Source organism: Nycticebus coucang, chromosome 4, assembly GCF_027406575.1.
Source record: "Nycticebus coucang isolate mNycCou1 chromosome 4, mNycCou1.pri, whole genome shotgun sequence".
NCBI classification, from domain to species: Eukaryota; Metazoa; Chordata; class Mammalia; order Primates; family Lorisidae; genus Nycticebus; species Nycticebus coucang.
In genome coordinates, this window is record NC_069783.1 from 121,944,535 (window position 1) to 121,959,237 (window position 14,703).

The window sequence follows — 14,703 nt, forward strand, 5'->3', positions numbered from 1 at the left end:
GCTGTTTAGCAAGCCTGGGCTGGGTTTGAACCCGCCTGCCTCGGTGTATGTGGCTGGCGCCCTAACCACTGAACTACAGGTGCTGAGCCATTAATGAAGGTTTTAAAAATCACATTATTGGTTGCTCAAAGGCTAAATTATAAAAATGGATATTATATGACTGGCCAGTTGTAGTCCAAAGATCAAACTCCAACTATCAGATTTCCTAGTGGGATCCTCTCAAGTATAACAGGAAAGTTAAAGACATTTTGTTTTCTTAGGCACTTGCTACAGTCCACAATAGTCAGACACCAGGATATTTTTGGGAATAGATAAAACAGACCAGATAAAGGGTAACCCAATAAATATTAGCTCCTGAAAGTGACCAAATCTAAGTTTCTGGTAACCATCAAATGAAGGACATTTGTAAGATGAGAGATTTAGGAGATAGAGAAGGAATTTATGCTTCATGGTTCTTTTTACACAACTTTTTATATATCTTTTCACCTGCGACTTCCATTATTAACAATTCTTCTATTATGAACAATTCTTTCCACATATTTACCAAGTCAAATTTCAAGAAAGAATCTGACTGGTTTATTTAATGAACATCATCCCTGTCTGGGCAGAGGTTTTCATGCCTGACTGCCTCCTAGATGGATGGCTGTTAGGGGAATGATTCTTCTACAGTCTGATGTTTCCTTTCATGTGAGAGAAAGAGCTTAATTGCTCAGACACCCCTGGCACCCTGTCCCCTGTCACTCCGTTCCTAGGGAGCATATGTCCATCCCTGCTTTTCCACACTATGGAAGTCTTATAGAGGTGGGAGAAGGTGACTCAGGTTTAGCATTTCCTGTGCCTGGGCAGGCAAAGCTATTTGTCTGTCTGTCTGTCTGTCTGTCTGTCTGTCTGTCTGTCTGTCTGTCTATCTATCTATCTATCTATCTATCTATCTATCTATCTATCTATCTATCTATCTATCTATCTATGAGACAGAGTCTCATTCTGTCACCATGGGTAGAGTGCCATGGCATTGTAACTCACAGCAACCTCAAACTCCTGAGCTCAGCCTCTGGAGCTAGGACTATAGGTGCCCAACAGGATGCCCAGATAGTTTTTTTATATATTTTTTTTTTTTTAGTAAAAATGGGGTCTTGCTCTTGCTCAGGCTGATCTCAAACTCCTGAGCTCAGGCAATCCACCCACGTTAGCCTCCCAGAGTGGTTGGCTTACAGGTGTGAGCCATCGTGCCTGGCCATAAGTCTAATTTTGTTCAGCATTACTGGGCCCATTTTCCTATAGACATAAACCACTTCTTATATCTAATATTTATCAGTCATAAAGCTGATACTTTTTCCACCTGCCTTACTGTTTCATCTGTTTTTAAAATTACTTTAAAACCTGGATGGGGAAGAAAGATGTTTTCTAGAAAACCCAAACAATGAACAGACTAATTACTTGTTCCCATTGGTCAGGTGCCCAACCGTGGTCTAGCCAGCTGTAGGCAGGGACTAGGACCATTAAACTCTTTGTAGAGCGGTTTTCTTTGGAAGAGGGCTGTGGGTGTGACAGGAGGAGTGTGCTGTGCAAATTCTCAGAAGACAGCAGCATTCAGTTTCTCTTTACTTGCACCCAGACCACCATCAAAGGGCCGATGAGCACAATGTATTTGAATGGACAAGAATGTGATATACATCTTCAGTTGTTATCGTAGCTTTGAATGACTGTTTAAAGTAGCCTGGTAAAACCTGGAAACCATGCTCACCTCAGCTCCCCTCAGCAATCAAATCCCCCCTGAACCCCCCCACCACCAACAGGCACACTGCTCGCTCCTGCTTCCTACTAACATCCTGCCACTGGCCAGAGCAGACTGGGCTCCACTGTGGCGCCACGGCACGTGTGCACGTCCTGACCTCCTTTTCTATGATAGCCACTTGCTTCTTGGCCAGCTTCTCCAGCTCGATGGACGAGTTGTTGGCATGCGTCTCCACCTCCTTCTGCAGCTTGAGGCGGTGCTCGTCCATCTCAGCCTTCAGCTTGTTCTCCAGGGCGATCAGCTGCTTCTGGTGCTGGCGCCGCATCCGCTTATAACCTGACATCTGTTCCCGCAACTCGTTCTCCTGCTCATGCTCATGGATCTGCCGTGTAACCTGGATGGGACAGGGGAGAGAAGTGAGGTAACCATGTCTATGGGAGGCCAACTTTCAGGCAAAGGAGAAGGGCCTGTTGGCATAATTTTATTTGTTGTCACCATCAATTTACCTACCATTTACTAAATACTAACCTGTAGTGGGTACTGAGTGCCTTTTTAAATTTTATTTTTTAAGCCAGGGTCTGACTCTGTTGCCCTGGCTACAGAGTGCAGTGGCCTCATCGTAGAAATCATAGCAATGATGAGACCACCTCAATCTCTTGGGCTCAAGTGATCCTCCTGCTTCAGCCTCCCAAGTAACTAGAATTACAGGCGTGTGCCACCACAACTGGCTACTTTTTCTATTTTTTGTAGAGATGGGGTCTTACTTTTGCTCAGGTTGGTGTTGAACTCTTGGCCTTAAGCAATCCTCCTGCCTTGGCCTCCCAAAGTGCTAGGATGTGCTGGGTTCTCTTTATATACTTCATCTCTAATTCTTAAAACTACCTTATTAACTCATTTGTTTTAGTCATTTGTGAGGCTGGAGTTACCATCCCCATAAGAGAGATGAAGGAATTCAGACTTGAAGGAAATAATTTATTTATTCAAAGTCAAAATATGTTTACACATGGGGTATCCGTAAACTTCATATGCAATTTAAAATAGTTAAATTGCACACAAATTTTATGGACGTGTTATATTTGTTTTTTGGGGGGAGGAGGGGGACAGAGTCTCACTCTGTCACCCTGGGTAGAGTGCCACAGTGTCATAGCTCACAGCAACCTTAAACTCTCAGGCTCAATCGATTCTCTTGCCTCAGCCTCCCAAGCAGCTGGACTACAGGTGTCTGCCACCATGCCTGGCTAGTGTTTTTATTTTTTGGTACAGATGGGGGTCTCACTTTGCTCAGGCTGGTCTTGAACCTTTGAGCTAAGATGATCTACCCACCTTGGCCTCCCAAAGTGCTAGGATTACAAGTGTGAGCCACCATGCCTGAACCTACATACTTGTGATATACCATCATATATATGCTCAAGGTCACATAGTAACACTGAGTAGAACTAGGAACCAGTCCCATTTCCGGCTGTGTCCATAACCGTGCTACTTCCACTGTACCAGGATTTCTTAACCTTGACACTGCTGACAATGGGGCACCTAATTCTTTGTGTACAGGGGGCTGTCCTGTACCTTGCAGGATGTTTAGTAGCTTGTGTCTACCTTCTAGAAGCTAGTAGCACCTTTCAAGTCATGACAATTAGTGTCTCCAGAGACTGCCAAATGCCCCTTTTTTTGGGTAAAATCTCTCTACTTGAGCATCCTCACTGTTTTGTTATTTTTGTTTTTAGGGATCAAGACTCCATCAATCATAGGAACCCTGGATCTCCTTTGAAAATAGTCTAAACATGATTTATTTCCTATTTTTAACATGGGGGGTGGGGCAGAAAGGGGTGGAGAGAGAGAAAAACCAATCCCTTATTTATTTATATTTTTATTTCAGAACATTACAGGGGATACCAAATATTTTGGTTACATAAATTGCTTTGGTACCATTTGTGTAAAAGTTATAAATGTGCTCATCACCCAGGCAGCGAGCATTATACCCGTTATGGGTGAATTTACCCATCCCCTCCTCCCACGATGTCCTTTTTTTAACAAATAATAATACATTCATTTGCTGTCCTTAAGGGAAGAAAGCATTTCTGTGACTTTCTAATGGCTTTTCTTAGTAACTTTTCCCTAGTTCATACCTAAATAAATATCCAACCAATTAGAGAGTGCAAATGTATATTCTGGCACCTCTTGTTTCTTCCCAAGGAAACTTCTGTGATTTTCCAGTCCTTCTTTCAATTTATCATCCCTCTTTATTTTCCCAGTATTCTCTTATCACTTCTTTCTCACTTTTCCTATCTATTTTAGAAAAAAAATCTTAATTACAGGATCATAACTTTGGTTTTACTCTTCATTAAGTGATTTAGTCACTCCTATCTACTACAAGGCATTTTTCCCCAACCTCACACCCAAACAAGTTTGACTGGAAATTTTCATGCTGCTATTAATTTTCTATACTATTTTCAGTTTATGGGTCAAAGTGCATTTTATACAAAGAAGGGTTTGTTTTTCTGATCTTTTAAGAAGGTAGCCCTGCATACTAGATAGAGCCCCTACTATCTAGAGAGTGCTGCTCTGTAACTGGATCACATTATCAAAGTACACCATTATACATTAGCCGAACTTTGAAACCTTTCCAGCTGAAACTAACACTAGGTTTCATATTCATTTCTCTTTTCTGGAGGACAATCCTCTTAAAGTTTGAGGAATAAGAGCAGAAGATATCAAGACCAAAAAAGGATTGCATCACCAAAAAGGCACCTAATACTCTGAAGAAAAAAAAATAGTCTATTTTGTTATCACAATAATATGTTTTGTTAATGGATATATTTCTTTTTTTTGTAGAGACAGAGTCTCACCTTATTGCCCTCGGTAGAGTGCCGTGGCATCACACAGCTCACAGCAACCTCCAACTCCTTGGGCTTAGGCAATTCTCTTGCCTCAGCCTCCCAAGTAGCTGGGACTACAGGCGCCCGCCACAGCGCTCGGCTATTTTTTGGTTGCAGTTCAGCCGGGGCTGGGTTTGAACCCACCACCCTCGGTATATGGGGTCGGCGGCACCCTACTCACTGAGCCACAGGTGCCACCCCATTTGTTGAATTTTTTTTTTGTTTTTTTTTTTTGTTTGTTTGTTTTTTTATTTTTTTTGTAGAGACAGAGTCTCACTTTATGGCCCTCGGTAGAGTGCCGTGGCCTCACACAGCTCACAGCAACCTCCAACTCCTGGGCTTAAGCGATTCTCTTGCCTCAGCCTCCCGAGTAGCTGGGACTACAGGTGCCTGCCACAACGCCCGGCTATTTTTTTGTTGCAGTTTGGCCGGGGCTGGGTTTGAACCCGACACCCTTGGCATATGGGAACCACTGAGCCACAGGCGCCGCCAATGGATATATTTCTTGATAAAAGGGAAGGGGGAAGAAATAGTTTGAAATATGTGTATAAATTTCATTTCCTCAAGCTTATGCTTTTCTAAAGTTCAACTTTAGGGGAAAAACAATTACAATCAACAGAAAAGGATACTATTTAGTCCTTTCTGAATTTATCTGTTTTTTCAGACAAATATGGCAGTAAAATGTCATACTAAGGTAATGAGTTTGAGATACATTTTATCCAGATACTTCTTTATTCTTCTCTTAGTGCTCCTTCTTTAACCAGATCCCCAGTGCTGAGGCATGGCACACTCTGAGGTATTATGACACATTTAAAACATGCCATAAGGACTGGCTATGGCTAGCAAAAGATTCTCAGGATGGCCATTTTCCTAAACTAGCAGACCTAAGGATAAAGCAGAAATGAGTTGTGTCAAGAACATTTTCTATCTTCTTTTCTTTTCTTTTTTTTGAGACAGAGTCTCACTCTGTTGCCCAGACAAAGAGTGCTGTGGCATAGCCTCGCTCAGAGCCACCACAAACTCCCGCACGCAAATGCTCCTCCTGCCTCAGCCTCCTGAGTAGCTGGCCCTACAGGCACTCACCACAACGCCCGGCTAATTTTTCTATTTTTAGTAGAGATGGGGGTCTCATTCTTGCTTAGGCTGGTCTTGAACTCCTAAGCTCAAGTGATCCTCCTGCCTCAGCCTTCTAGGGGGCTAGGATTGCAGGTGTGAGCCACGACACCCAGCCAAGAACATTTTCTATCTTAACTGGTGGGTAGGTGCTTGTAAAGACAGTGGTCCTACTGCCTACCGGGTCATACTTGGTACAAATATGTGGCAAAGGCAAAGTACAAAGCTTAGTCTACCATCACTGTACATCACTGAGTTCCAGGAGAGACATTTTGCCTTTGAATCCTTCCCATATTTGGATAATTTACCTTCTTAAATGCCTAACATCACCTTTCATTTGTCACAACCAAACTTTCTAAGTTTCAAATTGTCCTTTTGGGTACATACAGAGATACTAAATTTTACGATTTTATGTTCAAGCTAGATAGATGGATTTAAATAAAAGTGTAATCAGATGTTTTAGTTTTCTAACATGAACATATAAAAATACATTACTCACACTTATGTATGTCTGTTTTTTGTTTACATTATGTGTTTTTAGAGTATACTATTTGATCAATAGAATTAAAAAAAAAATAGACCATAATTCTATGAGGCTTATGGTTTACAAAGTACTTCCACATATAATCTACCTCTTTAATTTTTGTAGGACCTTGGATTCCTATGGGTCTAGGGGGAGATTCACATTACCAAGGTAGGGAAAGAATGATTACTTTCTGTTCTAAAGTAAAAGAGGGAATCAACACCCCCAAAAGTCAAAGCTGGGCCAGGTGTGGTGATTCATGCCTGTAATCCTAACACTCTGGAAGGCTAAGGCAGGAAGATCACTTGAGCTCAGGAGTTGGAGACCAGCCTGAGCAAGAGCAAGACTGTGTCTACTAAAAATAGAAAAATCAGGTGTTGTGGTAGGCGCCTGTAGTCCAAGTTACTCCGGAGACTGAGGCGGGTGGGCCACTTGATCCCAGGAATTTGAGGTTGCTATAATCTAGGCTGATGTATTAACCCTCTGAAATGAGGTCAGGTTGACATAGAGTAAGACTCTATCTCAAAAAAAAAAAAAAAATAAAATAATAATAATAATTAAAAAGTCAAAGCTACAGAGAGTGGTAATTCTAAATTACAAACTGAGTAAGTCTGAATATGGGAGAAAGTTTTAGAGATGTAGTGACGATAGTTTTTACAGTGTACTTTAAAAAATGTGATCAACTAAAAGTGAGCAGTACCGACTTGGCTTGCCCAGTAGGCTGTTTAGAGAAAACCCTTATTCAATCCTTTACTACATAAGTGATCCTAGGAGAATTACTTAACCTCTTAAAGTCTCTCAGTTTCTTCCTACAGAAGGAGGAACTACTACTGTCTTCCTCAGAGTCTCACCAGGGCATAAGCTACCACATGTGAAAGTGCCTCGCAATTAGGAAATATCTGACATACGTTGGTGTCCTTCTTTCTCATGTCAGGCTCTGAGAAGTAAGTCTTTTTTTCCTCTGCTTAGTGTTTTTAGTGATGGAGACAGATCAGAATAAATGGATCCAAGAGAAAGGGCACATTTAATAATAAAACTATGCCTATATCCAGGCTGTGGATTATAAAAATACGTACATATAATTTCTGAATCTGAATTATTACTCACTTCATATGTCTGGAATACATGAAAATAAATATATAAATAATTAAACAGTGAGCTGTGAAAAGGTGGACTGAAACTTTTTTCAAGAAGTTTCTACAGCTCTTCAATGCTACCCTATTTAATTCCAGCAAAATTTGGACCTAAAATAAACCACTCCATCCAAAGTGTAATGTCTCTGCTATGCACACAACGCAGCACTAGAAGGCTAACAAGCAACTTCCTAAACATAAAACAGGAGAATGGCCGCTAAAAGGTTACCCCTTTAAGAGATCAAAGCCGATTTATAAGATTAATAATTTGTAAGTATTGAAATTATGCATATGATAAATGTGGCTACCTCAGCACTTCAAACAAATTTATAGCAAGTACTTAAAAAGAATACAACGATTCACATTTCAGCATCAGAAATTTACATTCCACTTTGTAACACCTAAGGAAAACAATGTTTTGAATTCTTGCTGAAAGTAATAACTGCTAACAGGCAATTCTGCCTTATAAAATTTTACACAAAGAACTCTGAAATATACACTGAGAATTCCAAATTCTCATGTGATAGCAAGACTATCATTACTTCATTCACTCATCTCTTCAACAGAGAGACTTTATTGAGAGACTCTGGCCATGTGGTTTGGACAACAGTGAAAAATGGTATCAACAGTGAATAAGAAGCCGAGAATATGGAAAGAGATAAGCAATATTTTGATAAGCATCCTCTAGTATACAATTCAGGAAGGGAACACCATTTTCAGGCATTTAGAAACAGGACTGGGCTTATGAGAGGCACAACAGTAGCATTGGCTGCTGAGGTTCTGATACTTTTATTATTAGGTATCCAATAACTTATTCAGGTATCCAACTTTACAATTAGCTAAATAATGAGGCTGCATTTCTAAAACTATAAATGAAGGCTTCCTTTTAATAAGTTATTCTTCTGAATCTGGAAAAGCCAAGTAAACAAATTGTATTTGCAAGGATAGAACAATAATCATTTTCTCTTACATGCTTTCCTAGAGATTCCACACTAAGAGTTTCCTGCTTGTGCCACCTCCCTAATGTGTGTTCTGACATAAACTTGCCTAGATAGTAAGACCACTGAATTCCAGCAAGAATTCCTTCAGCAGGCCAAAAGCTGAACGGTCTGATAGACATGGCGTTGGTGCTGTTTATACTAACATCTATTATAGAAACTGCCAAGTTCCCAGTCCACTATAAAGTTTTCAGAAGAAATGGCACCTGATATAGCAATAGCTGAAAACACCCTCATGGGTTACTAATACAATTAAAGGATTAGGCTTTTCATAAAAACTCAAGGAAGACACTTCTCGAAAGCCCAAGAAGTCAGATTAGTGAAGAACTATATAAACAATTCCTGTTCCCAGATAACAAATCAACTTGATGTGAACTTTCTTAGAAAAGAAGAAAAAGAGGGCGGCACCTGTGGCTCAAGGAGTAGGGCGCCGGTCCCATATGCCGGAGGTGGTGGGTTCAAACCCAGCCCCGGCCAAAAAAAAAAAAAAGAAAAGAAGAAAAAGAAAGGATAAAATGAGAAAAGATGCCATGAAATTCCCTTCCTTTTCCTCAAAATATGGTCAATAATCTCTTCCCTCAGGAAATTATAATAACAAATTAGAATTCTAAATTTTCCTTGGGGTTTCTTCTGGTATTGAAGTTTATAGCCTTTCCTTTGTTACAGATGCAGTTGTTCAGTAGTGCATCATAACGCAAATATCTCAGTTTAAAGGCATCAAAATAATACAAAAAATCTAGCCTGCAGTCCATGGGCTTCATACACCTGTCACTAACCTCATTTAAAAGCACAATGTGGAAAGTCATATTATGGGGAAAAAAAAAAATCACAAAACTAGGCCTCTGTTAGGTTTATGTTGAATAGGTAGGCTTATGAACAAATTTTAGGGATAGAAATATTTTTTGTCAGTTTACAAGTTGTTTTAAAATATACAGTCATCATTTATCAAGTAATTGAAAAACTAATTTCTAAATTTCTCCTCTTCTTGCTTACTCTTCACTTTTAGGCCTTCATGTGACTTGTTAGCATCTCTACCAGAAGATTATAAAGAAAAGAGTAAAACCAAAAATAAATCAATATAGTATTGCTACTAATTATGAGAAGTGAGGCAAGGTTTCGACAATGGCTTGATTATTGATTATGCTAAACTTTCAGTTTCCCATGTTCTTCTCTTACTTTTCTCTTATTTATGTCATTTTGGTCCTTTTCATTTGAGCTGGGATCCATGAAAAACAATAGGATTCATGATATTTTTTAAAAATATTAAATACTTTAAGATATTCCAGTGTCCTGATTTATACATTCCTGTTGGAACTAGCTCTTAAAATAATACAATGGGTAGCAGAATTGTAGTACTTGATAATAAAAATTAAAAAGTCCATACCAATAGTTAGGTTGTCCAAAATAGGACATGGAACCGTATACCATCATACCACTTTTCTCTTCCCTCAGTAGTTTTTTCTCCCTAAAATATACTAACTAGATAAAGACACCACTGAACTCAGATAAACTTCCACCAGTCCCAGCTATGACTCCCAAAGCACTACATTTGGAGAGGGTACTCCAGAAAACCAACTAATTCTATGGCTAAAGTGACATCCTATCAGCTACTCTGGTTTTAACTCAACACAGGGGAAGAGGCCTTTTCGCAAAATCAAAACTCCATCAGAGAGGTTGAGCCCAGCTGTTCTCTGGGTGGGCATTATGTAGTCTGTAGGATTCAGAGAGGTGCCTGAGGACTTTGCCCATAGACCTGAGGTGGCCTAGTGGGGAAGCAGCTTTTATCACCCACAGAGAGGAAGACAGTGATGGTTGATAGACACATAGACAGACACACACACACACACACACACACACACACACACACACACACACACACACACACACAGCCCTAGTTGAGTTCACAGACACAGCAGGAGATTATTCCAGTGTGGCTGTAGTATTATCTTCCTGGGAGGTAGAGGAGGTCATGTATGTATGATGTGGGAATGAGGGTGTGGCAGGTGAGAAGGGAAGACAGCCTGTCCCAGAGGGGGAAAGCCACTTGGTATAAAGTCTGCACCACACGTAAAACCTGCTAATGGTGCTCTGATTCTCAGGGGTTGTTATTTCTCCTCTCATTTCAACATGAACAGGTTTGGATAAAGGCACAAGTCTCACATGAGTCTGTGGTGAGTAGGAACAGTTCTCTAAAATACCATATTCCTTCTTTTGTCCAACATCATGGCATGAAGATAATTATTATTTTAATATTCTCACGATGCTTTATTTAGACTCAAAAGCATAATTTTAGGTGTTTAACAATCCTTAGCAAATGCATAGTGGACATTTTAAGATCTACACTGCACAGGATAACATCCCTTCAAAATGAAAAATTGCCCATCAAAGAAATTACAAGAAACTTTTACAAAAGGACCTTAAAGGTGGGCTTATGTATCAGCAACCTCAGTTAAATGGCTTGTTTGTAGACAGCAGCATGCCTCGCAATATGAAGCTGCTTTAACTTCCATGTTCCTTCTATTTGGGTTTTAAAAGATTATAATGCATTATACATTTCAAAGATAACTAAGCTTTTAAAAGACTTAAGAGATAAAAGTAGAAATCAGGTTTAAAAAAATAGAACAAGAAAAATGATCATTTCTGGGTCGGCCTCGGATGATGTCATCATAGGTTCTAAATGTAATAGCAAAGCAGTGTACACTAACTCTTCCTGCCATGTGACCTCTAACATCAATTTGGGCAAAACAACTAATATTTCAATAATTTTTTTGGCTGAGAAGTGAGATTGGGAAGCAAAAGATTAAAAGAGTTTAGAGTGCCCAGGATGAAACGATGTCAGTGTGTGTGTGTGTGTGAGAGTGTGTGTGTGTGGAATCGCGCACGCGCACGCGTGGGGGGCCAAGGGGAGGAGGCATGAAAACTAACTCTTCCAGCACACACCCCTTTTGCTACTACAAGGGCATCCAGCAATCACATTTGCAATAGTAAAAATGCTGAAGAATCCTACAGTCTCCTTCCTTCCACAATCACCCCTATTCTCTCCTACAAAGCCCTTCTTGCTTTATCGGTGCCAGGAAATTCTTCAGGGGTTAAATGGGGAAGTGCAGCCACTACCATTGTTGCAATAAATAAATGAATGAACCATAATGAACCAGCAATCCATCCCTGAGAAGCAAGTATCTTATTTTCTACAATTACATACATTAGCTAGTAACCATATATTTTTTTAAAAAATTGTATATTATCTTTTGATGTGTGTATATGCATGATAGATACACATGCATCTTTACAAAAAGAAGCATAGTGCCCTGCACACACATACATCGATACTCCAAAAAAAATTTTTTTTAGCACTATTTATTCCAATGAAAAGACACATAGCTTTTAAAAAATTGGCTAGGCTAGCAACTTCATCTCAAAGGCCTTATATTTTGCACATACAGCTTATACAAATACAAACACACACACACACACACACACAAAGGTTTTTTTTTTCCATGCCATAGACAATGCTAAAATAGCAGAGATCAGGTTGCTATGCCAACAGATTTTTTCTAAAATGAATAAAATTATTAGGAGGGAGAAAACATTCTTGACTCCTTTCCTCCCGTCCATGAAACGAGAGGCTCAGGGAGGGCGAGAGGCTGCCAGATGGGGAGGAGGGGAAGGAAGGGAAGGTGGGTAGAGGGGTGTTTGCTTACCAAAGATGCTGATTTGATCGTGGCAAAGCGCTCTCTGTTCCGGTAGTGGAGGGCCTGGCTCTGAACTGACTGGGTAGGCCGCGGCTCAGGCCTGGGATCGCCGTGGCCCGCCTCATCCCTTATGAATACATGATCCTGCAGAAATGGATAAAAACAAGGAGAAAGTCCAGCTGTGCTCTTTCCTCGCCGGCTGCCTCTCTCTCACCCCTCTTTCTGCACAAGCACTGCTGTTTGAAATGCATAGTTTAGCTCTCTGCTAGTCCCCGCAGCTCCCACGGTACAAAATGAATAAGCAACACATTGCAGCCTTCAGTTAGGAATGTCAGCTGATCGCTAGTGGGATGCCTTCTGAATCCCTGGCAGGCTTTTTCTTTACCTCCAGAATTACATATATGCAAAAGAAAAAAAGAATAGAAAAAACAATGCAATGTACAGACTCCTTAGAACAGTTTGTTTAAAACGCTGTAACCAGATAATTCCTTTAAAAATGTCATGTCCATGTCTAGCAAGGAGGATGCTGGTGGCTTTTAACATAAAAGCGAGCCTCCGCCTCATTCCCTTGAAAGATCTGCTTTCTCAATTTAATTTTATTTGAGATCTGTTCGGTAGGATCATCGTTCTGCCTAGAATCAGTGTAGGCTTGTGCTGGACTGCCTCTCAATCTTGTGCTGGGAAGATTCGGCAGTCACTGAGGGATCCTGCTTTCCAGTCATGATCGTACACAGTTCTAGCACCTTCTCTCTACAGCTTCTGAAAGGATTTTTTTTTTTTTAGATTTAAAGAGACAGGCGTACAATTTTAACCAAATGATACTTTCACAAATTCTTCCTCAACTCAGCATCGGTATGGTCACCAGAGTGAGTAAAGCTGGAATTTAATGTCTTTGACTGATTTAATAGAGCCTATGCTTCTTGATAGGCAAATATGATTAATTTTTTTCTAATGCCCAGTGAAAAATAGCATTCCCTGGAAGGATAATAAAGGATGTTCTTAAATGCAACTGAAATGACTTTTAAAGGGGAAAATGCTTTCAAAGGACAATGCTCCTCTCTATACAAGATGAAGTGGTCAGTCATTAAATAGCTCTAACCCTTCAGAAAAAAAGAAAGTATAGTAATTTGCAGCTCAAAAACATGCACAACCATGGTACATGGTTCAAACAGTACATGTTCAGAATGTGGAAGGAGAAATTAATCCCTTATTTCCCTAGGGTTGTAGAAGAAACCATTTGTGAGAAGTCAGTTTTGCATTTTGTCTATGACTATGAAATTTTTTATAATTGCTCTTTCCTTCATCAGAAAACAAAATTTAAAGAGATTTAGAAATACACAATTTCATTATAGTCTAAAATTTTTAAAAAGTCAAAATACATAATTCTTGAAGAAAATTAACTTTTACATTCAGATTTTTATGTAAAAGCCAAGATCCAACATTACATTTATCAATGGACTGATTTTCTTTTTCCTTTCATACATTTAAAATGCCTCAATGTGTTGGGAAGGTACGTACCATTACATTTCTGTTTAGAATTTTTTTTTCAATTTATGTATTACAAAATAATGAAGATATCTTCAATGAACTTGCAAGTGAGGGTATATGTATCAAATTCAAGGGGTATTCTAAGCTGTGCTGGCCAGTAAGATAACCACCACATGTGGCTATTTTAATTAAAAATTAATCAATCAAAAAATTAGTTAAAATAAATAAAATCTAAGATTCAGTTCCTAAGTCATACCAGCTATGTTTCGGGGACTCAGTAGGTATAGTCAGTGGTATCATATTGCCTGGCGCAGATATGGAATATTTCCATCATGGCAGAAGGTTCCATTAGATGATGTTTTATGTTAAAAAATGAATCTCTTGACCCATTTACAAAAATTTATAAGAAAATGCTTGAAGGGTCCGTTGAAATTATTCTACATTATTTCTCAGGGAACCTAAACTCTTATTTCACAGGGAAAAGAAAGAGATTATGTGTGTGATTAGGATTCGTGCACTGGGGAAGGCACTCTGACTTGCTACCATTTATGTCACTGTGTATTTCTTAATAAATGACTTTTATGTCTGGAATAGAACTTAATATTTCAGTCCCAGAAAAGCAAGCAGCGTTTAAATGCCAGTGATCAGAAGAGATACACTAGGTAGGGGCCTGTGGTTTTGTTTTGGTGAGGCTCAGTTGGCTATCGTATTAAGTAAACTGATTGAGAGGGAGACCTGAAATATGTGGTGGAGTCTCAGTTTCAAATTGTAATAACTTGATTTACAAAAATAATCAGTGACACCAGACTCCACAATGTTCATGCAACACATCAAAACCTAAACTCATGCACAAATATGTCTAATTTTATTATAATAGTTTGTTTTATTATTATTATTATTTGTGCAGTTTTTGGCCAGGGCTGGGCTTGAACCTGCCACCTCCGGCATATGGGGCTGGCACCCTACTCCTTTGAGCCACAGGCGCCGCCAATAGTTTGTTTTAACTCTGATAAAAATTGGCACTTTGGGTTTAGGACCCTGCTCATCAAATTAAAATCCATGCTATCTTTTCTTTTAATGAACTTAAGGGAGATGAAATACACTGGAATAGTTAAAATTTGAAATAACGTACTGCTTTTAGTTGACAC

The 14,703-nt window shown here is 39.5% G+C and overlaps 1 protein-coding gene across 8 annotated transcripts in view; it reads right to left on the reverse strand.

Moving 5' to 3' along the window:
- Window positions 1-14,703, reverse strand: part of TAOK3 (TAO kinase 3) — a 177,294-nt gene that overhangs the window by 25,061 nt on the left and 137,530 nt on the right. For all 8 annotated transcript variants that reach the window (XM_053587889.1, XM_053587891.1, XM_053587885.1 and 5 more), the window contains 2 exons: window positions 12,077-12,211; window positions 1,893-2,129 (listed from right to left, as the gene is read on the reverse strand). In XM_053587889.1, coding sequence (XP_053443864.1) covers window positions 1,893-2,129; window positions 12,077-12,211 — 372 coding nt within the window. The remainder of the gene's footprint in view (window positions 1-1,892; window positions 2,130-12,076; window positions 12,212-14,703) is intronic.